This window comes from Lynx canadensis, chromosome C2 (genome assembly GCF_007474595.2).
Source record: "Lynx canadensis isolate LIC74 chromosome C2, mLynCan4.pri.v2, whole genome shotgun sequence".
Classification (NCBI taxonomy): Eukaryota; Metazoa; Chordata; class Mammalia; order Carnivora; family Felidae; genus Lynx; species Lynx canadensis.
The window spans coordinates 75,964,004-75,985,366 of record NC_044311.2 but is presented as its reverse complement, the minus strand read 5'-3'; the positions used below and the strand labels follow the sequence as shown (position 1 = coordinate 75,985,366).

Here is a 21,363-nt window from a genome sequence, read left to right as displayed (position 1 = left end):
GGAAGGGTAGACTGCTGTATTGGGCCTTCTGGAGTGATCAAGGGCAGTCTTTTGGGTCACTTTCCCCTTTGCCCTGTGGAGTGGAGATGGCTGATTTTGCTGCCATTTTCCATCCCTGAAGACCACCATCTCCTGCCAACTCACCTCCCCTAACTTCCAGAAATTCACCATACACACTTATCCTGGGATCTTTCTCACCTCCTGCAATTCATTCATGCCGTCTTTCTCAAGTCCTGCAGCAAAGACTTACATTGTCATATATAAAAGCTCTTCATTCACATTTCTTTCATGGAATCATAAACTGGAAGCCAGTCTGGAGGCCATCTAGTGCTGGCTTCCCCCTCAGAGCCCTTCTCCGTAGCCTGGCAGGGCTGAACAGTCTCTGGGAACTCACTCCCAGAAAGCAGCCTATTTAAAAGTTTTCTTTCCTTTGAGCCCAAATTGGTCCACCTCTGGAGCCACTCAAGAGAAAAATTTCCTCTTTCCTCAAATAATAGTAATAGTCTTTAAATCATAGACCGCTCACCCAAGAATTGCTTTCTGAGGGCTTATATGTTATGTGCTTGCCATCTAAACCTCACAACAACCCTATAAAGAAACCACGTAGGAAGGTGTTCAAAAAGGTTGTGATGTGCTGTGATTACCCAGCTAATACTAGTGGCCCCTTCTACTACTGGGGATGGAGCTGGGACTTGATTTCAGGCCCTACTCCAATGCCTTTGCTCTTTGTACACAAAGTCACATCCAAAGAAGCAGACTCTGTGTCACAGAACCCTTCAGTTGCATTCTCACCGACTGAGAAATTGAGGACTCCTACAGGGATTCACAAATTAGTGAGGGGTGAAGGGTCTGAGAGCCTGGCCAAAAAGGCAGGCACAGAAACTACACCACACGGCCCCCAAACTGGCACACCTGCAGGCCTGAGGGTGAGGAGTGTGGTGGGGACCATGAGAAGACCCTCGTGACTTCAGTGGTACACAGAAGTGGCTGGAACACCTCTGGACTTCTAAGAGGGAGGGAGGCTGAGGAGGCTGGCTGACTAGTGGCCCTTTGGCCAGCTTCCTCAGTCTATCAGCACCTGCTGTGTAGTGAACAGAGCCTTCTTGATTTCATTCTCCTTTCCTCCAAAAGAGGCTCTTTCCCCCAGCTACCTACATACCACAACAGCCTCAGGGGGCTACAAATCTTAGGTTGACCCCTGTGACTACAATTTCCCATGAAGCCAGCAAGTTCCTTCTGTTGATTCTGGTTTCTCTGTTGTCTTTGAGGAAGGCAAGGTTCCTATTTTAGTGTCTTCTAACAATTACATATAGAGGTGGAGTCCTCAAGAAACAATATTTATAAGAGCTACTACTCTGTTAAACAACTGCTCTCCTGAGATTCCTTGATTTAAAAACAAAGTGCTGTTTCTTCCCATTCGACCCCATTCTCAATTCCCTACTTCCCAGGCCCCCCCTACGTAGTTCGAAGGAAAATAAAGAACATGAAGCCACCCAAGCAAAATGGGACAAAGATAGTTTCTCAGTTTCTCTTCAGCTCCAGCCGAGGATCAGAGAAGCAAGGTGAGCCTAAGTCAGAGACCACAGGCATAAGCAGTTGACAAACCATTGCTGGAGGCCAGGTTACAGAATCAGTTCACTCCTCCAAGCAGTGGGACTGAGGCAGCACAAACCAAGCCCCCTTCTGCTGCAGCTGAGCCCAGGCTATAGGGAATAGTACACCCCAGTGATGTAATACATTGCCCTTCATTCCACCAGCTCAGGCCACCCAAAGTAAGGCAGGTGACCTCTGAGCCCCAGTGGCTTTAATGACACCTCCTTCCAGAGCAAGACTGGTGCTGCCATGGACCTGGCCATGTGACTGATATAAGTGTTACAGGAAAAGCCTAAACCTCAGAGCCCACGCCCCTTAACACTGGGCAAGTGCTGCAGCCCTGCCAATGAGCAGCAGAGATGAAGCCAGGGAGATGCAGGGGGACATTTAATTTACACAGCAGCCACTTGGGGCCCAGTCAGAGCTGGGGCAGTTGGGGGGATCTATAACCAGAGGGCACCCCCACCCCTTCCCTTGAAGACCAGTCCTCACAGACACTTAGACGGGGCTCCCTGGGTTATGCAGAGGATGCTCCAGTTAAAAGGAGATTTGGAAATAAGGCTGTCCCCAAAGTTGGGGGAAGTCCGTGGCCTGGAGATGGTTGCCTATATCGCGGCCCAGGGGTCTGAGAGACCAGTCCATATCCTGGGCACAGTCCTCGGCCTGGTGACCCTAAAGGAAGCCCTCACGGCGGAACTGTTCCTGGAGAAGGGCGCGGTACTGGTCAAACCCCCCCTCGACCCGGGTGACGCCGCCGCCTTCGCACACCCACAACTCCCGGCACACCAACCGGATGAAGCGCTCATCGTGGGATACCAATATCACACCGCCCTGAAAGAGAGGAGACCAGGAGGCACTCAGGGGGGCCCTAAGGGGTGATGACACTTGGGGAGGAGCAGGCAGCATGAAGGCACACTCACCCTGAAATTGTTGAGAGCACGGCCCAGAGCCTCAATCGTCTCCATATCCAGGTGGTTTGTGGGTTCATCCAGAATGTAGAAGTTGGGGCTAGAAGGCAGTACCCAGGAAGGTGGGTAGTTATTGGGGTTGGGAGAAAAATGAACCCTCTGATACGAAGGCAAGAGAAACATTTTCTACTTGGCTAGAGGGGTAGAGGGGTAGAGGGCTAGAGGGGTAGGGGGTAGAGGGGTAGAGGGGTAGAGGGGTAGAGGGGAAGGCAAGAGCTCACCAGGGCATGGTCATCTGAGCAAAGGCTACCCGACTCTTCTGGCCCCCAGACAAGCTGGCGACAGGGCGCACGGCCAGTTCTCCAGAGATGCCATACCGGCCCAGCTGGTGACGATACTCCTCCTCAGGCCGCCCTGGAATAGGCCTCACCCCATCAAGTGGATTCTTGACCCAACTTTCTCTCTTCGCCCTCCCCTCAGCCCTACCTCCAAATGCCCATGTCCTTATACTTAAACTCGGGGCTCACTGCTCATTACCCCACCCCAAGATGGGCCTAGCCGTAGGGGTCACCTCCTTTCCGGACTCAAATCCCTAAGGTACCGGGAAACTTGCGTGCCAGCAGTTCCACGGCACTGACATTCAGGTCCAGCTGCTCCACGTGGTGCTGGCTGAAATAGCCAATCTTCAGATTCCTACAGGCAGAAACAAAGGTGGAAAGAGGGGATGGAAGGCAATGACCATAAACGAGTGTAGCTACAGTATATGAGCAGTTTGGAATTGGGGGCTTTACCTGTGAGCATGTCTGATGCCCCGGACAGGGGCCAGGTCCCCCATAAGCAGCTTCAGCATGGTAGACTTACCAGCACCATTCTCCCCAACCTGTAAAAAGAACCCCGAGAATGTTCAAGAGTGGACATGTGTGAGACACTGAAGGGAAGGAGATGAGAACTGGTTCTGACCAATGACTCCTTCAACAACGAAAAAAATATTAAGGAACTCTACAGAAAGATGAAAGAGCTAGTAAAGATATAAAGGGAACTGACACCTGAATACCTACTAAGTGCAGGGGATTTAATCCTGCCAATAACTGAGTGACGTAGGTGTTATCACCACTTCGTAACCAAGCTAGCAACAGGCAGAGTCAAGACCTGAAATCTGATCTCTCTTCCATGTTCCATGGTTTGAGAAAACTCAGTGCTAAGACTAGTAAGATAAAGTCTTGTTCTAAGTATTCATAAAATACCACAACCAGGCTTCCTATCTCTGCAAGGAAGTATAGCAAAGCCCTTGGCCCAGGCCAATCCCTGCTCCTGTATACCACTTCCCTTTGCAGCCAGATGATCTGGGCCAATCCACACCACGTGAAGGGGTGGCAGAGTCCCAGCTCACAGAACAGAGAAACAGCAACCATACCACACAAATGCGGGACTCGAGATCAGCAGAGACGGATAGACGGCTGAAGACGACATGCTTAGGATCATAGTAGAAATCCACCTCATCTAGTTGTAGAACTGGTGGTGAGAACTTCTCAAACCCATCAGGGAACCTGCAGGAGGTGGTGGTGAGGAACACAGAGGTGGCCAGAAACAAGAGCTCCCCACCAGCCCCTTGGCCCAGCACTCACTTCATCACCACCTCCAACTCCTTGTCCACAGGTTTCAGCTCCGGTCTGAGGAGAGAGGGGGCAGGCAAACTAAATTTATGGCTTAAAAAAATGACTTTGTTCTTACTACACAAATAATAGATGTTCAGGGAAAACCTAGAAAAAACTCGTAATTCTACCATCCAGACCCCATTCTTATTTTAGAGTACCTTCTTCTAGTTCACAATATCCCTTTCAGGAGATTTTTGGCCTTCCAGTTAATACATTGTGATAAATATTTCATGTCACAAAAACCTAAGCCTTTGATTTTAGACTTCCTTCCACCACCGGCACTTCTAGAAAGGTTGCTATTAGATTAAACCCCCAATGTTCAACGTTGTTAGTCATTAAAGAAATCCAAGTCAAAACCACAGTGAGCTGTCGCTCACACCCACTACGATGGCCAAAATTAAAAAGACAGATAATAAGTGTTGGCAAGGATGTGGAGAAATTGGAACCCTCATACATTGCTGGTAGAAATATAAAATGGTACAGCTGCTTTAGAAAACAGCTTGGCAGTTCCTCAAAAAGTTAAACATAGAATTATCTTGTAACCCAGCAATTCTACTCCGAGGCATATACCCAAGAGAATAGAAAACATATGTCCATACGAAAACTTGTACACAAATGTTTAGAGCACTGTTATTCATAAGAGCCAAAAAACAGAAACACTTCCAATACCCCTCAACTGATGAATCAATGAACAAAATGCTGTATATCCTTATAATGAAATATTACCTAGCCATTAAAAGGCAGGCAATACTGATACATGCTACAACACGAATGAACCTCAAAAACATTACGTTAAGTGAAATAAGCCAGACACAAAATGTCGCCTGTTACAGGATTTCATTTATATAAAATATCCAGAATAAGCAAATATATTAGAGACAGAAAAGAAATTAGTGGTTGCCTAGGACTGTGGGGACAACACTAATTTACAACAGCAGTGTAAAATTCTCTGCTTTCCTGTTGGAGAGGAGATTAAAGTTGGTTTCTAGAAAAGGGGAGACCTAGAATGGGAAGGCAAGGGGTACCCTGCAAAATGAGGGAAAAAATTAAGGGAATAAGAGTCAGGGCCTAATCGAGGGCACTGTACTCACAGCTTCTCCAGCATCTTGAGTTTACTCTGCACTTGAGAAGCTCTGTTGGCGTTGTAGCGAAATCGGTCAATGAAAACCTGTGGGTGGATGAGTGCAGACACTGGTCAGGCTCCCTCATCCCTGAAAACTCTAATACCCATGGGCCCCTAGCCCTGTCTGCCCCCATACCTGGATATGCTGGCGATACTGCTGTTGTGCCTCATATTCACGCTGCTGGTTGAGCAGCCGCTCTTGCTTGCTCTTGATGAAGGTCTCAAAGTCTCCCCGGTAGCCATCTAGCCGCTGGCTATGCAGGTGGATGATGTCTGTGGCTATGGCATTCAGGAAGTTGCGGTCATGGGAGACAACCAGGATTGTAGAGGGCCATGTCTGAGGGGTCACAGGATGGCAGGCCCAGTTTGGGAGGGAAATCAACTTCCAGCACCCCCCCACCTCCCCACCAGTGTCTTAGAGGCAGACCTTCCTTAGACCTACTCCAGCACCTATAGCCACTCACTTGCAGGTAATTCTCCAGCCACAGGATGGCCCTTACATCCAGCATGTTTGTGGGTTCTGGAAAAGTTGGGGAGGACACATTTGGGATTGAAGGGCTAGAGAACTTGGATGCTGCCATCCTTCCTCACCCCAAAGTCAGGGTGCCCATTTTAAACTCACCATCCAACAGCAGAAGATCTGGCCTATAGAAAAGAATGCAAGCCTTGAGGTTTTAGGTCAGCAGTTCATGACCTCCCATGAACCAAGGCCAATCCTCCACAGTATCCATGGGCCCCTTTAGGCCCAGGAGACTCACCTAGCAAACAGGGCCCGGGCCAGGGCCAGTCTCATCCTCCAACCACCTGAGAACTCCCTAAAGAAACATAGATCACATCAGCTGTAGGTGTTCACCAGGACAGGTAGAGACAGAGCCAACAGTGTTCGTAACCAAGAATGGCAAGGGCCACTCACCGGGTGGGCTGCTGCTGCATTTTAGGGGTAAAGCCAAGCCCAGCAAGAATGACTGATGCCCTAGAAGTGAGGAAATTAAAGAACCCAGTTGGAACAGGTAACGAAATGGAAAGGTAAAATCTGAAGGAGGGAAGGGGAATTTTAAATACCTGGCAGGTGCCTTGTCGGCCTCAATCTCCTCCAGTTTGGCATATATTTCTGCCAACTGTGCAGCTTCTGAGCCCTCAGCCCTGGAGTGGGAATGGGAGGAAGAGCACTCAGCCTGAATGCAGGTAGTCTTGGGGGAAGGTCCTGCACCCTATGTAGCTGAAAAGCAGGTCACCGACTGCCTTGTTGCCAGGACAGGAACAGAGGACAGGAAGAACCTGCTCAAGACAGTGAGGGCAGTGGGCACTGTGGAAGGAACGGGGCTTTACAGCCCCACAGAGCCAAGTTCTAAGCTCTGCTGCTTACTAGGATGGGCATGCAAGTTATGGATTGTGGTAGTATGACAGGCACTCTGTGAAAAACTGTGGCTGCTGGTTATTACCTATTCTGGAGCCTTTACCTGCCAGTGGCAATCTGGGCGCTGAGCTCCCGCTCCCTCCGCAGAAGGTCCTCTCTCACGGTGTCACTCTCTAGCACACTCTGAAGGGCAGGGGTGTCATCTCCAGCAACCTCCTGCTCCACGTGCAGCAGGGAAATGTGGGCTGGAACCCGCAGGCTCCGAGTGGCCAACATCTTCAGGAGTGTTGTCTTCCCCAGCCCATTTCGGCCCACCAGTCCATAGCGGCGGCCCCATGCCAGGTTCACATCTGCTCCAGCCAACAGTACCCTGCAGGGGTAGCGGGAAGAAAACAAAGGGTGCTGCTCTAGAAACAGGTATGCAGCAAGTTTAACAACACAAACCTAGTGTTATTTTAAGCCCCATTCCATCTGTCCAAATTCTCCTTTAATTGGAAAAAGAAAAAACGTCACCCCCCACTGCCACTCCCTCACCTATCGCCAAAAGACACATCAAAGTTCTCAATTCGAACATCATAGGATTTGTTCTTGCCAGATGATTCCAACCGACTCTCCTTTCTGCTGCCTGCCTGGCTGGCTGATGCCTCCTCCAAGACTCTTTCAAAGGAAGAAATGGATGGCTTTTAGCACTCCCAGCCACCCTTCCATCCCAATAGAGACTGCTCTATTCTCTTCTCAGCCCTTCTTACTAAACTCACAGAGGGCTGCTGGTCTTGAGTGTGTCCTTCTCTGAGCGCTTCTCCTGCTTTGCCTTCAGTCGAGCCTCAGCCTTCTCTAGCTTCTTTGCATTCACTGTCTGAAGGTCCAAACACAACCATTTCAGGCTAGGTTGTAGCCTCAGAAACAACATCTTAAGTTACCCTGCTCTCAGGGAAAGACTTTATCAGAAATTCCCCAAAAAGATACTCCAGTATTTAAAGACAGTCAATGCTCACCCTCGCTCACCCTCAGCCCCCACCCTTTCTTCCCCCTCCTCACCGAGGACTGTTCCCTCTTTAGCAGTCCTGGAAGTTTGGTGCCACAGTCTGTAAGCGATAAGAAAAGCAGTCACCTTCTCCCTGAGGGAAGGGAAACTAACATTTTGAGTAATTAATATGAATGAGACACAGACATAGACATTTAAAGAAAAGCCTTACAATCCCAGAAACAGCTGTCATCCCCCCACTTTTCAACAAAACAAAACCAAAAAATACCTTCCAGATTGACAATAGAGAGACTGAGGCAGATAAGTAACTCCTAAAAGGTCATGCAACTGGTTAGAAAAGTCACAAAACTGGGAAGTAAACCCAAGTCTGTCTAGTTACAAGGCCCATATTCTTCCTACCCTACCTAAGAGTTTGGAGACCTGTCCAATCCTACTCCCTTCATCAATGGCCTCTTTTGCCCTCAGTAAAGACATTAACTAGCTTCTACAACCTTTTCCTGTGGAAAAGGGGTACCAGGAGTCCTGGGCTCTAGGGGACAGCGGGCTGGGTAGGGGTTGAAGGCTGAGACAAGGGCAGAGGGCAGCTAGTTCAATCTTCCCTCACTCTCACCGTAGTTTTCTGTTATCTTTGACAACTGGATGGGGGCGTCTAGTAGCACCTGGCTGTTTCCCTGGGTCTGTGGCTCAGCCCTTGACGGTAGAAACAGAAAGCGCAGAATTAGGAGCTGAATAAAAAACTCTACGACCATCAGACCTTCTTCCCTTACATCTCGTCTCCTCACCGTCCGCCCTCCTATCACGCCCCCACCCCCCATCCTGCCCCAAGATTCCCCCGCCCTGGCACTTACAGGCGCAGAGTGTTGTACATGCGCTGGCACACAGCCCTGATGCCCGCGTCATCCTTGCTGTCCCCGGACACCTCCTGCAACAGTTCCCCCACTGCTTCCACCAGGTCATCCACAGACTCGAAGTCCGCGCTGCCGCTGTGCAAGACGCCTTAGACCGGGCGTGGCAGGTCGAGGAAGAGAGCGGGTACGGTAGACATACAAGCAGTTTTAGCCCCCGAACCACGGCCCCAGTCCGGGCTCCAAACCTAACCGGCTCTCGGGACAAGAGGTCACACAGAGGAGAGGCCTAGCAGCGGTCCCCGGCACTGCCCGCCCTTAGTCTTTCCCCTAATGACTTCCATTTCCGATTCCCCAGCGCGTTGATTCGGTTCCGCTCACCCGTCACGTAGTCGAAGACCTGTCCGTCAATTTCAGGGAACTCGCTCCGCAGGATTTCAGCGCAAGTCGCCATGTTCCAGTAGGGCTCCCGTCCGCGCAGGCGCCGTTAGACCTCAGCCAAGACCCGCCTCCGGCCGGTCTCCCAAAAAGCTCACCCCTCCTCCCAAAGCGCATGCCTAGTAGTGACGTAAGAAAAGCGCAGAGCACTCGGAATCCGGTGGACTAGGTGATCTGGGATGGAGGAACCGTGCGCAAGCGCCGCTCAGAGTCTACGCTAGAACTGCTCTCTCTGCGCTTGCGCAACGCCGTTTCCACTGAAAAATTAGCCACATGTGCGGTTCTCGCTGCCTTCTGGGAGGTGGAGCTACGGGAGGCGGCGGGGTAGGGTGCAGGGAAGCTCGCGGTTTATCTGGACTCGAGACACTGATGGTCCGGTGGGAGGGAACCTTCTGACAGACGAGGGGTTGATAATGTACGCGGTCCTCGCCCGAGTCTCTGCGTTCCCCTGAGGCGCGTCTACCGCAGCGCGCCCAGCCGGGTCCATTTTGGAGCCCACCGAGAGGTTTGCTGACTCACTCGTCCCCGAGCTTTCAGAAGTCCCTGCACAGTAATGTCCAGCCCACAGGTTTTGTTCCGGTCCCCAGGTCCTACGGGCTTCTGGTATCAGCCCGGTGGCCAGCCCGCCCAGGACCAGCACTCCGTTCTCTCACCTGACAGCTCAGCAGTACTACGCGAATTATTTTCACTCGGTCCTAACCTCACCACAGGGCCCAAGCTCTCTCTCCACCAAAGGGCAAGAAAACCAGATCGACAAAAGGCTGTGCAAATTCAATGGTATTTATTCCCTACCTACACCCAAAGCGTACTGCTCTGCATCAGGAAGCTCAGTAAATGACTGTAAAAAGCTACTTCCTCTAATTTCCTCAGAAGTTAAAACTATTTTCCTCAAATGATGCTGCTTTACATTTAATGTGAATATTCTTCCAACCTGGCTCTAAAATTTTCACCTAAGATCCTTCATCCTTTGCCATTGCGAAGGATCAGTCCTGCTATTTGAAGTTTAAAAGTTAAGCTCCTAGAGCTAACAACCATTTTATAGGCAATAGAGGGAAAGAGGAATTTTGGGGGGGCGGAGGACTACAAACTATGCTTTCTTCAACAACACTGCAAGAGCTGACAGGGAACCTGTGGTTTATATGATTTAAAAAGCATTCACTGACCACAACGGACCTTGTTTAGATCCTGATGCAAGTTGCAAAAAAAAAACAAAAAACAAAAAAACAAACCACAGGACTCTTGGATTTTGAACACAGATCATGTTGATAAGAAACTGGCCATGAGTTGATAACTTAAGTTGAATGAGGGTTCATTACATATATCTTGTTACTTCTCTTTATATTTGAAATTTTCTCTAATAGATTTAAAATGGCTGAAACCAAACAAGGGAAAACTGGTGAGGGCAGGTTTGCTCTTTTATCTGCCCCAATACACCAGCAGGGTATGCAATACTCCTCTTAAGGACTAGCTTATCACAAGATTCTCTGCAGAGGGGAAGTTAGCAAGGAGGAGAATCCCTTTTACCAGCCACTCACCACTGTTTGGGAAGCCTGGGTAATTGCGAAAAGGACAGAACTGAGGTCAGTTTCTCAAGATGGTGGGAAAAAACAAATGTAAACCTTGCTTAATCTCTGCTAATTAGAAAATACCTGTCTAAAGCTGGAGGTCAACTAGGGAAAGAATCTCTACCCTCAGGGAACTAGGACCAGGTGGAGCTGCTTGCCCTTGAGGTTGTGTTCTGAGAAAGGAGGCCTGGGACTGACACCAGTCAGGATAAGGGCTTGGATCACCTCAAGGGGGCCCAGAACCTTAAGAGAGCTCAGAATATAAAATTCTACTCAACTCACAGTATGCAGTGTTAAGATTTGGGAAGAGCAATCCCATCAGTTCCCCTCCCCGTGTAGCTCCGGCACCACCAACACTTAGCATCTCGGCTCTACAGAGTTTATTGGGTTTATAACTGGACAAAGTCACACGTGTACAAAATGAAGCTCACACTATCCCAAAGCAGAGTAGGGACTGAGGGCTGGGAATCCATTACTGGCCTTTGGGGGAGCTCCGAGGTGAGGGGCAGCCAACCCTCCCACTCCAGAGAGATGTGGCCACAGGGGAGGGGAGGAGAGGGAGCCCACCTGGCTTTGGTCACAGAACACAGAGCCTGGCATTGGGCCAGGGCACACAGATGGATGGTGGAGTAGGAGCCCCAGAAACCACCCTGCCCAGGGAGCCCAGGGACTGCTCCACCAGTCCCGCTCACGATGTGGTTGGTCCAGACCTAGACTCGGGGGCTGGTGCAAAGGGGAGGCAGCAAAGCAGGAGGGAGGAGACGCTGACGTGTGGTGGCCCGGGGGCACCCAGACCTGTGGAAGAAGGTGGGTGGGGAGGCAGGCTAGCTGCTACTAGGCAGCTAGCAGCGGGTCTCATAAATGCCACTGCGGCCAATGTAGCGCACCCATTTGATGACATCATGGTCGCTGTAGTTCAGCTTCGGTTCAAACACCTTCAAGTAACGCACCTTGAGGCCAGAGGGGGCGAATGGCACCTGGGCAAGGGATAGCTCCAGTTAGGAATTTGGTCTTCCTCTCACAGCTGCTCTCCTCTGGGAAGTTCTGTAGCTCTGCCCTACTTCATCTCTCTCTACTACAGGTGTTTGAATGATCGGAGTCCTGAAAGAAGCTAGGGGAAGCTTAAGAAGGATCTTAAAAGGTTACTAAAGAAGAAAGCATATCCAAGTGTAACTAACAATCACTTGGGTTGGAAATCAGGCCCTGCCTGTGGTAACTCGAATCAATTCCTTTAATCAGCAGGAGGCAGCAACCAAAGACCCACGCTCAATATTATGGGCTTAAAAAATAAGGTGGAGAAAATTATATGTCTAACATGTGCAAAGCAATGCCAGCCCAGTCTCCTGTGTGTAAATAAACTTTGGGTCTTATCTGGTAGTCAAACAATCTAAATTTTTCCAAAAAACTGTTTTATGACAAACTTTACAAGTCACAGATTTTTGTCAGTGTGAGTAGTAATTTCTAGTAAGAGGCCTGTGAGTAGTAATTTCTAGTAAGAGGCCTGAAGGGGGAGGAAATGGGTCTTTGAATTATAAAAGTCACTTTCCCCTCTCTGGGTCTCATCTGCAGGTCACAAGGTGCAGAAGGTGACCTGGACGATCCTAAGATCTTTATTAGCATACCCTCTGCAGTGGCTCTAGGCCCCCCCTTGCCATACCTCAAAGTTCATGGAAATGGGAGGTCGAGCCCATTTCTTCTTGTCATTGGTGGGCAGAAGCTCAATCTCTGCGCTGATCTGTGATTCCTTCATGCCTGCCATACGCTTGATCCTAGGAACAGAGGGGCAATGAGCAGCAAGTGCCCCTGATAGCTTGGAGGAGTTTCAAGGTGGACGGTGCCCTTTCTGGAGGGGTGAGGGAACGGAACAGAGGAACTTGTGGGAAGTGCTAGGACAGGAAATGTGGTAAGGGCCCTGGCAATCACTTGCTATGGAATCTTGGGTCTGTTATTCCTTTAGCACTGTGGGCTGCAATTTCAGCCTAAATACACAAGCATGCTATCCCTTGCTATTTCACAGAGATGTTACAAGGGCAAATAGGGAAATGTTGAGGCATTTTGATAACTAAATGCACGCATACACCCAAGTGCAGGCATGTGCATACTCACAGAGGTATATGGATGACAGCATAAGCAGAGGCTCCTGGAGAAGCAGACAGGCACCCCCCATCCTTGCAACACACACACACACACACACACACACACCACACTCACACTCAAGAGGATGAAGGTAAGACTTAAGGGAGTACACCAAAGCATCTTAAGCCCTGCAGTGACCTTGTGAAGGAGACTCACTTCCACACGATGGCGTTCTCGCTGGCCTTGTATTTGGCCTTCCCCTTCATGCAGATCACCTGTACCCCGCTTGTGTTCAGTGGGGTTGGGATCCTCACCTAGAAGTGATATACCTGTCAGAGAGCTCTGTCAAGCCCCGACATCAGCTGCCTTTATCTGGAGACAGTGTTTCCTCCTCCCCAAGTCTGCCTCAATCTTCTCACCTCAATCTTCTGAGCCAGTAATGAGGGCTTGAAATTGGACTTGATAACCACCTTGACCTCCAGCTTGGTGCGTCCCACTTCCCGCACTAGCGGGATCACCCGGAAAGGAAGGATGATGTCCTTGGTGGTGCGATACCTTTAGGGGTGGGGAGTAAGGTTGGCACAGCAGAGCCTGTCCTCCTCCCTCTCCCCACTCTCTGCCAGCAGCATTCCCTGCCTCCTCACACCCCAATGGTACCTCATGAGCTCAAACTCTCCATCTGGTGGGATGAAGCTAATGCTGCGTTCAGAGTCAAACTTGCTGAGTCGCACACACTGGTGGAAGGTACAGTCATCGATGGCAATTGATTGCTTCCCACTGTGAGCAGGGGCAGAAGGTCTCTTCGTTGGTACAGGAGAGTGGCAAGAGAGAGTTGGGCTGGGAATCTATCCCACCCCCAAAGGCTGCCACATCCTGAGTGAAGCTTGCACTACAGACTGTGGAAAGCTACCAGAATATAGCTTTTTGACTCAGGGGGTCCCTGCTGCCAATTTAGGGATGAGTGGGAGCTTTGCAAATTCACCGTTTCTGGAGAACTCCGCTGCTTGGGACCCAGAGGTTTTAGGCACACTGGCCAGAAGCCATCAGTATGTTATAGAAAAATCTTAGTCCTGGGGAATCAAACAAAGGGGACTACTCTTTAAGTACGATAAGTACAATCCCCTCATCTCTCTTAAGCACAGATGTCAAGAGCTTGGAAAAATGGTATCTAGAAAGGAACCTGTGATTCACCAGACCCTGCTCAGCCCTTCCAGGTCCACCCTCTCCCACCAGCAACCCTGCCCCAGGCACCTTTTACTTGTTTCATCAGCTGTGCCTTTGCCCTGTTTCTCAATAACAATCTTGTCATTCATCCCAAACTTGCACTCGGGCATGCCACTCAGGTAGCTCTTCATCACCACCCGGCCTGACACATGGGCACTCAGCACCTGCCCTGGTGATAGATAAATGGGAACATCTGAGTCAGGATGAGGATCCTGCCCTGGTCCTGCCCCTCCAGCTTCATCTCGAGAGGGCTCTCACCCTGTGGGGACATGAGAAGGTTCACACTCTCTAGCACATCCAAGAAGAGCTCATTCCGGCGATACTTGATGCCCTCCCGCCGCCAGCCAATCTGCCCGGTCACCTGGCTGGTGATCTGGGACTGCTCTTCTTTTGTCTACGCGGGGGGACAGAGACAACATAATGACTTCATTCCTCTCTACCTTCAATCATCCTGTTTCTATCCCCACTCTACCCTCATTCCCCCTGCCTTCTGGTCCCCACCCTGTAACTCATCTTCCCCATAAGCTCCATGCTGCAGGGCCTGAAGAAAACTGGAACAAAGCTGTAAAGATGGAAGCTAAGGGAACAGCTTACCTGATGCTGGAGGCCAAAGGGCCAATGTGATGCCCACAGGAAGCAGTAGGGGAGCACAGACGGGAAGAGGCAGGCAGAAAAGAAGGAGAAGGCAGCTATAAGGCCTGGATCCTAGAGGAGGGCCCACTCTCTCTCCTCCTGAGGAACACCAGGCCTCCAGAGCAGCCCACACCCTCCCTTCCCTCAGTGCAGAAGGAAACTGCTTGAACTATATTCCCAGAAACAGAGATGCTGAGTTGGCTGCTCCTGGGGTGGAGGGCCACACACAGCAAAACAGGCCTGCAATCATGGCAGAGGGCTCAGGCCAGCACTTCCTGTCAGAGGTGGTGCTTGAGTCAGCCAGGACAGAGCTCAGGGGGCTTAAGGAGGATGGGCCCCACCCTGGCTGTGGCTGTACAACTGAGTACCTGGCTCTTGATACCCTGCTGAGTGATGAAGGTTTTCAGTGCTCCTGTCTCTGAATTCTGTGGATAGCCAAAGTCCAGGATCTCTGCAAAAGGAAGGGATCCATCAGCCCCTGGAAAAAGCTGAAGGTTTCTTTAGTCTAATCCCTCCCCTGGCCTGGACATAGCTGGCCAGGACAGCTCCAGAAGAGTGTGGGATCATCTACAGCACTGTCCTCTTGCTTTGTAGCATTTACTCCGGGATTTGTGCTTCATAAGAAAACATAATTAAATGTCAGTTTTTTTCACAGAGAAAATCAGCAGAAGACTCTTATGGCCAGTGAATGAGAGATCAGGAAGTGCTGAGTCCTTAGAAAACAGACAGACAATTGGGAAGGTGGAAAGACTCTGTTCCCTTAAATCATACCCTACAGACGAAGAGAGATAATGTAACCCTAGAAGCTGGTAGTAGCTCACCCTCCTCCAGGCTCTGAGGCAGCTATTGAGATAAAAAGCTGGAAGGACAGTCAGGGAACTAAGGCCCAAACCACAAAGGTGAAAGGGAAATGTGCTTAACTGCAGGAGGCCCAGCTACCAAGCCCCACAGTTAGGTTCTTATCCCCCTGAAAGATGTTTTGGTCCTCTGCCCCCTCTCCCACCTCTACTTGCTGGCCTTCAGGGCTCAAAAGACCAAATAGTCAGAAAAGTTCAGAAGGCACTGGAGGGAACCTCACACCTGCTCCTACCTCCAGGCCAGGCCCCATCAGGTTCAGCCCCACCCTAGGCCCACCGCCCTGCCAGCCTCACCATCCAGTAGCTCATATATGAGCACAAAATTGTTCTTGATGTTCTCCTCGCTGATCTTGCCAAAGTAGGCAGCCATTACGTCACACATCTTATAGAGGAATTCGAAGACCATGGCAGCATTGACATTCTGCTTGGTGACAGCTGCCAACCAGATGTTGGACCGCTTAACATGGAAGAAACTGGTGCGAGCGATGTTGGTGACAGGGCTGCGCACCTGCTGCCGGGCGTGGATAACATTGACCCGAAAGGCATCCACTGCGTTCCTCCTGAGGGAAAAGGGTACACACGGGCTGCTCAGCGCCCAGGCAAACCTCACTCCACAGGGATCAACCACAGCTGCTAACAACTCCCCCCTCCCTACCCACCCCCCTTCACTGCTTAAGTCTGGCATGTACTCTGAAGCCAACTGCCTAAACCACTGGGGCAGTTCCCTGTGACTCCCAGCGGAGGCACAAGGGTAGGGTCAGAGCTGGGCTAGTGTCTGAGGAAGAGAGGGAAGTCAAGTGGCAATGACAGGAGGATAGATGTAGAGTTAATAAAGTGAGATCCATCAGGCTTAAGGAGGTATGCTCCTAACTCCCAAGCTTGGCCCCAATTTCCCAGCTGCAACCTCTCTAGCTTCTCAGTAAGCTCCAGGCCCAAATGAAAGAGAGACTCTGCTTCTTTCCCAGTCTTCCCACTTGTGATTCCACCGGTTAGACAAAGTCAGCATGACTTCAGAGAAGGCTCTGATCTACCGAGGAGAAAGGACCGAGGGGCCATGGAGCTGGGCCATTCATTCCTGTCCAGGATCCAATTCCAGGGCATGTTTGGGGAATGAAAACAGATGAAGAAAACAATGATGGGGGGCAGGGCCCCCCACCCACCTGTGCCTGGGCGGCAGCTTGATAGGCTGCTTACCTATTGCTACGGCAGCCAATGAGATGGGATGAGAGAAATGACGCCAGCAAGAAAAGGAGAGTGACAGCAACGAGAGAGAGGATTAGACACACAACACACTGGGGGTGGGCAGCACACACCATGAGGTGGAAGCAGACAAGCAACAGGCAAGGGGTGGAGAGCATAGCAAGGCATGCAAGACAGTATGTGCCCTAGCTTAAGCAGGTCCATCCACGGCAGGAGTGGGGTGCCTATGGGTACAGCCAACCAGGTTCAGGCAAGCCAGGCATCGCCACAACTCTAGCTCATGCCCCACCACCAGTCAGTGGACAAACAGCCACAAAGGCCAGGCCAGCCCACTAGCCAGGGAGCTGGGAGGCAAGGAGCTAAGGTGCTGCAGCAGGCCCATTCTGTAACTCTCTATCCTAAGCTCTTAGAGGAAGAAAAACAGGGCAGCAGGAACCAGAGAAGCCTAATCTCATTAGAGTTGCTGAGGCTAGGACAAGTGCCCTCACTCAGGAAAGAACAGTGGCGTGCAGGGTGAGGCAGAATGAGAAGGCAGGCTGCGCTTCCTCGTTAAGGTCTGAGGGACCCAGAACAAGAAGCTATTCCACATCTACTCTGATAGGCCAGAAAGGGCCACATGGCCTCCCTGCCTTTCCCTCAGTGACCCAGAGAGTGCTCCAGGCTTGCTCACAACCTCTCTTCCAGGGGTAGCCCAGAGGAACTGAAAATGGCTGAGTCAGCAGCCTGCCTCCTCCTGAGAAAGGGAGTGGGAGAGGATTTGGCAGCCTGGAGAGGCTTTCAAGAGAATCCAGTGAAGGCTCTCAACAAGAGAATGGCTTTTGAGAGCAAGACTTAGATGGCCTAGTACCTCTAGCCTGGCCACTAACTCCATCCCCTGGAGAAATATCTCCCTCCTCCTCAAAGGAGAAATCAATCTGCCAGGGCAAAAGTACTCATCTCGAGCAACTAGGTCTGTCACTAAGGAAAGGAGAAGGCAGGAAGGGCAAAAGTTCCTAAGACTGCAGGGGCCACACTATTCCACAGGTCCTGCCTATCAGGCAGTAACTGGCTATCAGGCCAATACCACCAGACCTAATGGGAACCAGGTTGTATTAGCTGAGCTTCTAGGATGCAGCAAGGGAAGGGGGTGGCCCAAGTCAAGTCTCTGGTAGCAACAGACCTGGTCCTGCATGCTGGGGAGGAAGGATAAGGGGTGGGGGCACAGCTGGCTCAGCCAGGGGACTCACCCGATGTCATCTCGGTAGACCCGGGAGATTAGCACCTCCCCCTTGTGATTATAGATGAATAAGCCTCCTATCATGGCGGCAGCTCAGTCTCCAAGGCCCATCGCTCTGAGAACAGACCTAGGACAGGCGGAGGCAGGGTAAGGGAAGGCCTCAGAACCTCTGCCAACATCCCCAGTTGGGGCTGTGCAGGTCACTGGCTCGGCTTTTTTTCCTGACTCAACCCTCCAGAAGTGACCCTGCAGTCCTCCCAGGCATGCCCCTCCCCTTAGCCAGGCTCCAGTTCCTGTTTATCTCACACTGGAAAGGAGAAAGAAATGGAGAAGGACTTGGGCCCAGGATTCTAAGGCCATTTTGACCCTCCCTTTTCTGGGGCTGAGCCCAGAAAGCAGCCCCCTCCCCCTCTTCACAGTGCTGAACTCAGCAAGGATCCTTTTTGGCCCCTTCCTGTGCAGACTCTCACTCAGACTGTAGCCGGTGAGTCACTGTGAAGGCCTGCCTGCGGCTGCAGGAATGGCGGTAGGAATTACCTCCACTTGGTTCAGGCCTGGGGCCCTCAGGCACAGCTTTAGGAAGACCGGGTCTCTCAGGCTCCACTACCCTTCTGAGAAGGCAGTAGGGCCTGACCTGTGGCTCTCTAATTCACAGAAATCTAAACATTCCAGGAAAGGGTGTGCAGGGTGTGGGGAGGAGAGAAAGAGAGGCCTTAGGCCCTGACACGGACCCAGGAGTGTGGTTCCAACCAATCCCAGGCAGTCAGATAAGCAGGCAAAAGAGCAGAGAGAAAGGCCCCAGCCCTGGCAGACTACACTTTAATGACCCAAGCTGCTTATTAGTTATTTTTAACTATCTCCCTTTTAAAAAGGGAGGCTCCCTCTCAGCTCCCAAATGCAATAAAAATAAGGGGGTGGGAATATAGGTTCATAAAACAATGAGATCGATCTGGCTGAAATTCTATGATTCCAGACCCCATGACATAACTGATTTCTGGCCTGAGTACCTATAAGCAAGGGGCAGAATATAGGAATTATCCAAATTATTTGGGTCAAACTAATTTAGACTGTTTGCAAGGAGAAAAAGGGTTAATTTAGTTCTAGATTTCCTGAATTAGCTCTGGTATTAATTTTCACAGGGTGGAGGGAGTTTAGCAGAGTTTTCTAGACTGGAAAATAAAGCGGATTACTGCGGCCACCAGGGTCTCCCAAACTCAGTGAGAGGTCTCTCAAGGTGGTGGTGGACACATTCCATCCCTCAGTCCAAAGAGGCTGGGAGAAGAAATGCAAAATGGAGTTTAGAGCCCTGGGCAAAGACGCAAGTTCACACAGTGGTAGGGATCTCAGAGCACCAGGGCAGCCGAGGTGGGGCCCAGGACAGGAATGGAATAATGAGTTAAGGGGAAAGACTGGCAGAAACAGCCAGGCAGTCTACTCAGGTGAGTCTGGAGCAGCAAAAGGGATGGTGGGGGCATCTGGGGGAAGAAGTTTCCAGTGTGGCAAAGGTCAAGGCTCTGAAGAAGAAAAACAGCAGTGAGAGACTGACAGTAGTGAATAAAGGAAAGCTGGGGCGACAGAACCTGCTTTGGAGTTCAAGTGCAGAGGCATGACGGGCTGATGGGTTTTTCGCCCTGGGGAGGAAGACATCGCGGAAAAAAATATGGCTCCACGGGGGTGCGGGGGCTGTCACAGGTCTGAGAAAAAAGAGCCGCGGGGTGTCACTCAACTGGGGGGAGGGGGTGCCGCCGGGTGGGAGACTTGTCACAGTCCCAGAAGAAGCCCACAAGGGGGTGTCACAGTCCTAGGAGATGGGGGAATTGTCCTTGCGTTGAGAGGAGGCGCCAAGGGGCAGGGAGGTTGTCACGATCCCGGGGAGGGGGTCGCCGCGCGGAGTCCCCGCTCTGGAAGGATTCCAGTTAAGTATCCCTCTCACGGGAGGCTCCGGACGGGTCAGGTGGAGGGCGCCGCTCCCAGCCTGTCCTGCAACCGCGCCCCAGGCGCCCCCGCCCAGCCGTCAGCTCCCTCCCGATCTGAAGGCTGAGGCCACTCCCGGGTGTGGGCAGCTTTCCGCGTAGCGTAGTGCAGGGAAGGGCAAAGCTGGGCAGCGGGGTAGGCATCCTCCCTTACCCTTGGCCAGATCCCCAGCTCACCTGGTGTCCGCGGCCCCCTTCTCAGCCTGCCCGGCCACTCTCCAGATCCCAAGATGTCCGCCCGCCCCCTGCTCGCCTGCCCGCTGCCTCGGCTTTCACTGCAGTGCTCCGGCCCCGCCCCAACCACAGTTGCGCTTGCGCGTCGGAAGACCGTGCCGACTACAAATCCCGTCAAACCTCTCCTCCTTTTTGCTTACAATTTTAAGCTTCCTAGGTTTAACAAAACTACAACGACCGACTGCCTTCGGCGGGGTAGGAGTGCCTTGGGGAGGGATAGGAGAGGCCTTATTCAGCCCTACACGAAATACACATCCCATCATACGCTGCTCCACTCCCTTCATTTTCCCCACTGAGCATTCTGGGAATTGTAGTCTGGAATCCCTCCTGTTCCTAGTTCAGTGTTTATGGAGAGCCTCTGAGGATTAATGCCATTTGTTGAAGCCCATCTGTTAAGCCTCAGATTGCTGTAGGCCTTTTCTGTCTCCGGAGTCCGAGGACTGGCTGTGTTCAATTCACACATACACACATACGCACACACACACACACACACGACTTGGCAGAAGTATTTGTCTGAATTCATTGCTTTCTAACACCACCTCTGATTCTCCCAAAATTCTTTCATCAAATATTTGTACTAGACTTGAGCCTTTTCCCAGGGATCAAGACCCAAGGAAAAGGGTAGGGAGCGAGGAGGCAAATACTTGTAAGAAACTAGCCAAAGCTTTTCAAGAATGTTTGTTCTATCCCAGCTATGCACACCTATGTGACCCCTCAAGGCCAGGACCTGTGTGCTTTCTAGTGACCGACATATATGTTGCTTAAAAAAACGTTGGCAAGTTTAATTTAATTGGACATGGAATTTGAAATGCCCTCTCTGAAGAGTTAATCCTCACATTCAAGCTGAGAAGAACAGAGCCAACCCTCAAACATGAAAGGCCTTCTTAGCTTTCGCAGGACCTAAATAAAATCTGTTAGCTCTTCTCAACAGGGAGAGATACCCTGCTGCCCTCCCTGTAGCTGAGCCTATTATGGGAAGAAGGGCAAAAACGGGCAAACCTGGTTGAAAACCCTATTATCCCTAGCATTGTCCTGCTAGAAGTCAGGATGTGGCAGGATGAAGATCTAGCCTCCCTCAAACCGTGGTCACAGTCTGAACCTCTTAAATGATCAAATATGGGCATTTCTAACTCTTGAACCAGCACTCAAGGCTTCACTGCTACCTTTCCAAAAGCTCTATCTTCAATACATGCCCTACCAATTTAGAGTAAATAATAATAATAATAATAATAATAATAATAGCTACCATTTATTGAGCACCTATTCTACTATGTGCCAGGCACTGTGCTAGGCACTTTTCGTACAATATCTAATTTAAATCCTCACAACAACCCTGTGAGGTAGGTATTATTATCGTCATTTTACATGAGGGAATTGAGGCTCAGAGAGATTAAATAACTCTCTTATCATGAAACCAAAAAGTAGTAGAGCTGGGATTCAAACCCAGAACAATCTGACTCCAAATCCCATGCTCCTGTGAA

General features: G+C 50.8%; 2 protein-coding genes across 3 annotated transcripts; both read right to left on the bottom strand.

The window, feature by feature from the left end:
• Positions 1 to 1,959: 1,959 nt before the first annotated feature.
• ABCF3 (ATP binding cassette subfamily F member 3) lies at positions 1,960 to 10,742 on the bottom strand. The gene is made up of 21 exons (XM_030329880.1): positions 8,848 to 10,742; positions 8,470 to 8,617; positions 8,232 to 8,311; positions 7,675 to 7,721; positions 7,395 to 7,492; positions 7,171 to 7,293; positions 6,740 to 7,006; positions 6,342 to 6,422; positions 6,193 to 6,252; positions 6,038 to 6,094; positions 5,902 to 5,924; positions 5,744 to 5,799; positions 5,416 to 5,616; positions 5,248 to 5,324; positions 4,127 to 4,171; positions 3,916 to 4,048; positions 3,293 to 3,381; positions 3,103 to 3,194; positions 2,783 to 2,915; positions 2,514 to 2,601; positions 1,960 to 2,424 (listed from the first exon to the last, which is right to left on the bottom strand). Exons 1-21 carry the CDS (start codon positions 8,918 to 8,920, stop codon positions 2,266 to 2,268), a joined length of 2,130 nt encoding a protein of 709 aa, XP_030185740.1. The 5' UTR covers positions 8,921 to 10,742; the 3' UTR covers positions 1,960 to 2,265.
• A 92-nt stretch (positions 10,743 to 10,834) lies between these two features.
• Positions 10,835 to 19,931, bottom strand: AP2M1 (adaptor related protein complex 2 subunit mu 1). Of its 2 annotated transcripts, XM_030329882.1 has the most exons (12): positions 19,826 to 19,931; positions 17,686 to 17,802; positions 15,554 to 15,819; positions 14,771 to 14,853; positions 14,364 to 14,369; positions 14,028 to 14,163; positions 13,797 to 13,938; positions 13,203 to 13,322; positions 12,965 to 13,100; positions 12,762 to 12,859; positions 12,127 to 12,238; positions 10,835 to 11,446 (listed from the first exon to the last, which is right to left on the bottom strand). In XM_030329882.1, the coding sequence occupies exons 2-12, from the start codon at positions 17,757 to 17,759 to the stop codon at positions 11,312 to 11,314; spliced, it is 1,308 nt and encodes a 435-aa protein (XP_030185742.1). In that variant the 5' UTR covers positions 17,760 to 17,802; positions 19,826 to 19,931; the 3' UTR covers positions 10,835 to 11,311. The 2 variants fall into 2 exon arrangements, with proteins under 2 accessions (XP_030185742.1, XP_030185743.1); XM_030329883.1 differs by lacking the exon at positions 14,364 to 14,369.
• Between the last annotated feature and the right edge of the window lie 1,432 nt (positions 19,932 to 21,363).